Source organism: Trachypithecus francoisi, unplaced genomic scaffold (genome assembly GCF_009764315.1).
Source record: "Trachypithecus francoisi isolate TF-2019V2 unplaced genomic scaffold, Tfra_2.0 Lachesis_group13, whole genome shotgun sequence".
NCBI lineage: Eukaryota > Metazoa > Chordata > Mammalia > Primates > Cercopithecidae > Trachypithecus > Trachypithecus francoisi.
The window spans coordinates 60264338-60270915 of NW_022681458.1; the positions used below are offsets into that span (position 1 = coordinate 60264338).

Here is a 6578-nt window from a genome sequence, read left to right on the forward strand (position 1 = left end):
AAATAAGGAGGCGGGGCGGGGCCGCGGAGACGGTCCTCAGTACTAAGCCCCGCCGCGCCTTCAGCTCTGTCTCCCGGCGTCCGGCTGACTCTTCTCTCGCCCCAATTTCTCGCGCCTTCAACCCCAAACAAAACGCACCTCAATCCAGGCTGTGGTCCGGGCTCCTCCCTTTAGGGTCTTACTACCCCGCATCTCCTGGGAGCCTCGCGGGCACTGGCTGAGCGTCACGATGCCGGCGCTCCGGGTCGAAATTTTCCGCGCGGAGGAGGGTCACTTCGGAGCGCTGCAGGCTGGAAAGCCTAGTGACAGCCACCGTGAGACCCAACCTCAGCCCGGTCTCTGAAACATCTTGGAGTGGCCTTTCCTTTGTACAAATCCCCAGGCCTGAGCGAACAACAAGCAGTGGGATTAGAAATGAATTTATCAAAGGGAGAGGAGGAAACAGACTAGTAATTCCCGCACTTTACGCATTTGAGTCTACTTCTGGCAAAACACTCGGGAGTCCCTCTTGCCCAAGAACATCTGACTCCACCATAATTCTCCTGTATTGCACAGGATGTCGCGAACTGGAGAAGTTTCTGCTTTCTGGGGATGAGGACAAGAATTTAGCAGAGGGACCACTAGGCTACCCCTGACCTCGAGGTTAGATGGAGTCCTTTCTCCCACTCCATCCCCAGATCTCCTCCGGAGCTCCCCAAAGTTGGAAAAATGATAGCCTAGGCAGGAGTTCCATATGCCTGCAGCACGGTGTGCTGCCAGTCGGGGCAGCTGCCGGGCGAGGGGCAGCACTTAACCTGGCCCTGCCGCAAATGTCCTCAGACCTCAGACTGTGTACTACCTTCTAAGGGCTAGTACTCTGACGCCCTCGAGTTTTAGCCCAACACTGCAGATACATAGAGTACAGGAGTAAATCCTGGGACCAGACCCCTGGGTGACTTATTTTATCCTCCCCTACGTGCTTTGTCAGCCGAGTGAATGTAGAAAAGCAAGTAAAACTCCGGAACCCCACCACGATTCACGCCACGCTTTGGTGGCACAACTCCTTTCTTCCCCTTTTAGATTTGTACTGTGCAGGGAAGGCTGCACCTGCCACCTTCAGACACCGGCGATCTGGCTAGGACCCTCTTCCTCTACCCCCACTCTCTCCTCCCGTCCCCACCCTCTTCCAGATGCACCCCAATCCAGCCGCTCAACCCTGACACTGTTTGCAAACTCGAGGGATATTTAGTGTAATTGCCTTTAAATAAGCAATTCACGTAAGAGGTATTTATTGCAGAGGGCTTCAGGTCTGGGAGGGGGTAAGGAGTTCGTTAATGAAGGATTGGGGCAAAGCTGGGAAAGAACGAGTAGATAGGCCAGTTTCTTTCTTTCTTTTTAAAATCTATTCTGGAAAACGCTTATTCGAAAAGAGTAAAGAATTGCTATTTAGGCAACAGTGTGGCTCCTTCGGAAATGATCGGGAATTTCTGTGGTCTTTGCTTGACCTACAAGGTGGGAGTTTCAAATCAGAGGCTCTGAAATCTGGAGGAGTTCACAGCCATTAATCCTTCCCGGGGTTGTGCTAAAGGCATTTCTAGAAAGAGATCGGAAAGACCTGTTCAACATAGGCCCATTGCATCTTCTCTTCGAAAAGGCTTGTCTGAATCAAGTATCTTATACAGACCCGAGATTGAGGGGAGCAAGAGCGCAGGTCCGGCTGTGGCGAGGTGTCCACCACCGTACTCGTGGTCAGTGCCTGGACTAGAGAGCCGAGGCCATGCAGGGCGGGCTGGCCAGGTAACTGGAAGCGTCCCTGGACTGGCTGACAAGGGGTGCCTTTTGCAGCAACCCAGTGGCCATGGCTAAAAGGCAGAATCCAACCGTCAAAGAAGCCCTCAGCTCCCACATAAGAAAGCGCAAAGGCCAATGGAGCCAAGACCTCCTCGAGAGAACTAGCTCACTTTGAGGACAAGATCCTGGGGATGGAGGTAGGGACTGACGTAGTGAGAGGGTCTGGAGGGACAGTGGTAGCTGAGAGTCAGGACACGAAGGATTGAACGTATGGTAGTGATAGAATGGCAGGTACAAATTTTCTGTACTTAAGGAACCGGGAGAGGACGATCTGGTTAGGGAGGCTGGGGAACTAATCTCAACGCTGCGTTTACAGAAGAAGCCGCTTTTATATGGCGTATATGCTTGCTTAGAGGGGCCGAAGGAGATTAGGAGAAGCCATCCTTTGGCGCCAATGATCAAAGCGTCTGCCAAGGAGAAGAAGCCAAGGGATGGGCCTTTCAGACAGGGCAGGGAGTCATGCTGCTCTGGATGCCAGTGCCAGGACAAGAAATCGAAAGGAGCGAGGACTCTTCACTGCGTGCCTCAGTCTCCCCACTTCTGCCTCTTTCACCTCTGTCCTACTTCCGGCGTGAAAGCAGGCCACTCTCTCTGATGTAGAGCTACTCAACATTAGCTTTTCCCTTCCTTCCCTCAAATCCCCTCCCCCCTCTATCCCCTGTCCCTTCTGCCGCCTGAAAGGGTTAATCTCTCCTGCGGGTAAAAACAGGTCTGCGGAGTCTCTAACTGGCGACAGATGGGCCACTTTCTTCTGGCCACAAAGGGGCCGGAATGGAGCGCTCCGCCGCATACAAATGGACAGGTCACGTGGTTCCAGGCTCTTGGCTGGACCGGGAAGACCATATGGCGCATGCCGGGGAGGAAGGAGAAGGGGCGGGAGTAGGGGTGGAGGGTGAGGGGAGCGGTTGTCAGAGGAGGGCGGGAGACAAGCAAGGCGTGGGGAGAAGTGGGGAGGAGGGGAGAACCGGGAGCGCACAGCCTGGACGCGTGCGCAGGCGGCAGGCGCAGAGACCTGCTAGCCCCTCAGCTAGCAGCCCCGCCCGCGCTTAGCATCACTAACTGGGCTATATAACCTGAGCGCCCGCGCGGCCAGGACACGAGGAATTCGCCCACGCAGGAGGCACGGCGTCCGGAGGCCCCAGGGTTATGAGACTTTCACTGCTCAGGACCTACTAACAACAAAGGTAATTACAATTCTTTCATTTTTTTGCCCTAGAATAGAAGCAATAACTGAAGACTGATGCACCTACATATTCTGTATGTGTGCGTTTGCGAGCGTGTGTATGTGTGTTGAGAGCAGCATCCCTCTCCATAATTGCTCATAAGTACTCACACATAATGAGTCGTGTCACTCAAGTACCCCCTGCAGGCTTTCTAATTTAAATTTTAAAAATTTGGGTTTCTTTTGTGGATAGCATAGGAGCTTGGATTTTTTTAAAAGAATACACAGTAACTATGATTATCTGCTAGTGCTGATTTTAAAGTCCCAAAAGCAATAATGACTTCATTTTCTCACTTCTTACAATAAGAAAAAAAAAGCTGTGTTATCAATATATATTTTGTGTACATGTATTTTACACATATTAGGAGTGCCAAGCTGTGTTTTCAGTGAATGAAAGCGACACGGATACCTTGAGTATTCACACCATGGAAAATAAATCAGGTTCAGAGATAGTTTAGTTGAGAGGGGGGAAAGTGAAGAAAGGGAGAGGGACTCACTCCTGCTACCTGTTACCGCTCCAGAGGCGGCCAAGTCCCCAGCAGCCACTACTGGAGCCAGAAATTCAGTTGTTTTACTAACGGCTTTTTATTTTCCTTATTAGAAGCGGCAACTTCGCGGTTGCCAATCGCTGACCATTATAATTACCCAATTTTTTAAAGGGAGGTTTGAGGCGAACTTTGAAAAGCCCCAATAAAGAGCGGGCGGCCCTTTCAATGGGCTGTTTATTAGACAGGAGCCTTCCGCACCTGATCCCCGGCGCGTGGGAGAGCGCTCTGCGCCGCGCCCCCAGCCCTCGCCCTGCAGCGAGCGCTTTTGTACAAGGTGGAAATTCAGCGGCCGGCCAGAGATGAAGGCAAGAAAAGAAAGGCGAGGGAGGGGTGGAAGACCCTGTCCACTTTTGTTGCCAAATGTTACATTGATGGTGGAACAATTTGGTGGAAACTATTTTTCCTCCTTTCTGCATTTGCTCTTCAGTATCCCGTCTGTGTAATCTTCTTAAAAATCGCTGCCAGTATTAGTAAATTACGCAATGGCTCTTCAACTTAAATCGTTAAGTACCTAGAAGCCAGGACAGAAATGGAAGCAGAATGTGTGATCTTTCAGCTCATTTGTGTGTGTGTGTGTGTGTGTGTGTGTGTGTAGTTGTGAGTGACTTTGAACACATTTGGATAAACATGAAGTCGCTGAAATGCACAGTCATTTCCACACACATTATCCTGTCGGGCAACCACCATAAACACATTTAAGTTAATCACTAGGATACAAACACATATGCGTGAGTGGTGTACACATATACATATTCACTGCCTTCCCCCAGTCCTGTCCTCACTCCTACGTACCAGCGGGGCACACGCACGCGCCATTATAAAACACTGCATTTAACTTTTACTCAGAGGCATTCATTTTGTAATGGGCAGGTACTTTTCTCAAGCATTTGTATAGATTGAGGGAGTGGAAGCTGAAGGCGTATCTGGCTTTTGAATATAGCGTTTTTCTCCTTTTCTTTCTGTTTGCCTCTACCCTGTTGAATGTAGGAAATCTAAACATGACCAAATCGTACAGCGAGAGTGGGCTGATGGGCGAACCTCAGCCCCAAGGTCCTCCAAGCTGGACAGACGAGTGTCTCAGTTCTCAAGACGAGGAGCACGAGGCAGACAAGAAGGAGGACGACCTCGAACCCATGAACGCAGAGGAGGACTCACTGAGGAATGGGGGAGAGGAGGAGGACGAAGACGAGGACCTGGAAGAGGAGGAAGAAGAGGAAGAGGAGGATGATGACCAAAAGCCCAAGAGACGCGGCCCCAAAAAGAAGAAGATGACCAAGGCTCGCCTGGAGCGTTTTAAATTGAGACGCATGAAGGCTAACGCCCGGGAGCGGAACCGCATGCACGGACTGAACGCGGCCCTAGACAACCTTCGCAAGGTGGTGCCCTGCTATTCTAAGACGCAGAAGCTGTCCAAAATTGAGACTCTGCGCTTGGCCAAGAACTACATCTGGGCTCTGTCGGAGATCCTGCGCTCAGGCAAAAGCCCAGACCTGGTCTCCTTCGTTCAGACGCTTTGCAAGGGCTTATCCCAACCCACCACCAACCTGGTTGCGGGCTGCTTGCAACTCAATCCTCGGACTTTTCTGCCTGAACAGAACCAGGACATGCCCCCGCACCTGCCGACGGCCAGCGCTTCCTTCCCTGTACATCCCTACTCCTACCAGTCGCCTGGGCTGCCCAGTCCGCCTTACGGCACCATGGACAGCTCCCATGTCTTCCACGTCAAGCCGCCGCCTCACGCCTACAGCGCAGCGCTGGAGCCCTTCTTTGAAAGCCCTCTGACAGATTGCACCAGCCCTTCCTTTGATGGACCCCTCAGCCCGCCGCTCAGCATCAATGGCAACTTCTCTTTCAAACACGAACCGTCCGCCGAGTTTGAGAAAAATTATGCCTTTACCATGCACTATCCTGCAGCGACCCTGGCAGGGACCCAAAGCCACGGATCAATCTTCTCGGGCACCGCTGCCCCTCGCTGCGAGATCCCCATAGACAATATTATGTCCTTCGATAGCCATTCACATCATGAGCGAGTCATGAGTGCCCAGCTCAATGCCATCTTTCATGATTAGAGGCACGCCAGTTTCACCATTTCCGGGAAACGAACCCACTGTGCTTACAGTGACTGTCGTGTTTACAAAAGGCAGCCCTTTGGGTACTATTGCTGCAAAGTGCAAATACTCCAAGCTTCAAGTGATATATGTATTTATTGTCATTACTGCCTTTGGAAGAAACAGGGGATCAAAGTTCCTGTTCACCTTATGTATTATTTTCTATAGCTCTTCTATTTAAAAAAAAAAAATACAGTAAAGTTAAAGAAATGCACCACGAATTTGGTGTAGCTGTATTCAGATCGTATTAATTATCTGATCGGGATAACAAAATCACAAGCAATAATTAGGAACTATGCAATTTTTAAACTAGTAATGGGCCAATTAAAATATATATAAATATATATTTTTCAACCAGCATTTTACTACTTGTTACCTTTCCCATGCTGAATTATTTTGTTGTGATTTTGTACAGAATTTTTAATGACTTTTTATAATGTGAATTTCCTATTTTAAAACCACGCAGCTTCATCAATTTTTATACATATCAGAAAAGTAGAATTATATCTAATTTATACAAAATAATTTAACTAATTTAAACCAGCAGAAAAGTGCTTAGAAAGTTATTGTGTTGCCTTAGCACTTCTTTCCTCTCTAATTGTAAAAAAAAAAAAAAATTGCACAATTTGAGCAATTCATTTCACTTTAAAGTCTTTCCCTCTCCCTAAAATATAAACCAGAATCATAATTTTCAAGAGAATAAAAAATTAAGAGATGCATTCCCTATCAAAACATATCAATTCAACACATTAGTTGCACAAGCTTGTATATACATATTACAAATAAATGCCAACATACCCTTCTTTAAATCAAAAGCTGCTTGACTATCACATACAATTTGCACTGTTACTTTTTAGTCTTTTACTCCTT

General features: G+C 48.8%; 1 protein-coding gene across 1 annotated transcript; it reads left to right on the forward strand.

The window, feature by feature from the left end:
• The first annotated feature begins 2789 nt into the window (after positions 1-2789).
• Positions 2790-6325, forward strand: NEUROD1 (neuronal differentiation 1). The gene is made up of 2 exons (XM_033230974.1): positions 2790-3014; positions 4588-6325. Exon 2 carries the CDS (start codon positions 4599-4601, stop codon positions 5667-5669), a length of 1071 nt encoding a protein of 356 aa, XP_033086865.1. The 5' UTR covers positions 2790-3014; positions 4588-4598; the 3' UTR covers positions 5670-6325.
• The last annotated feature ends 253 nt before the right edge of the window (positions 6326-6578 follow it).

Excerpts from the sequence above, each read along its gene's own strand:
- NEUROD1 (XM_033230974.1), top strand. The coding sequence starts at position 4,599 with ATGACCAAATCGTACAGCGAGAGTGGGCTGATGGGCGAACCTCAGCCC.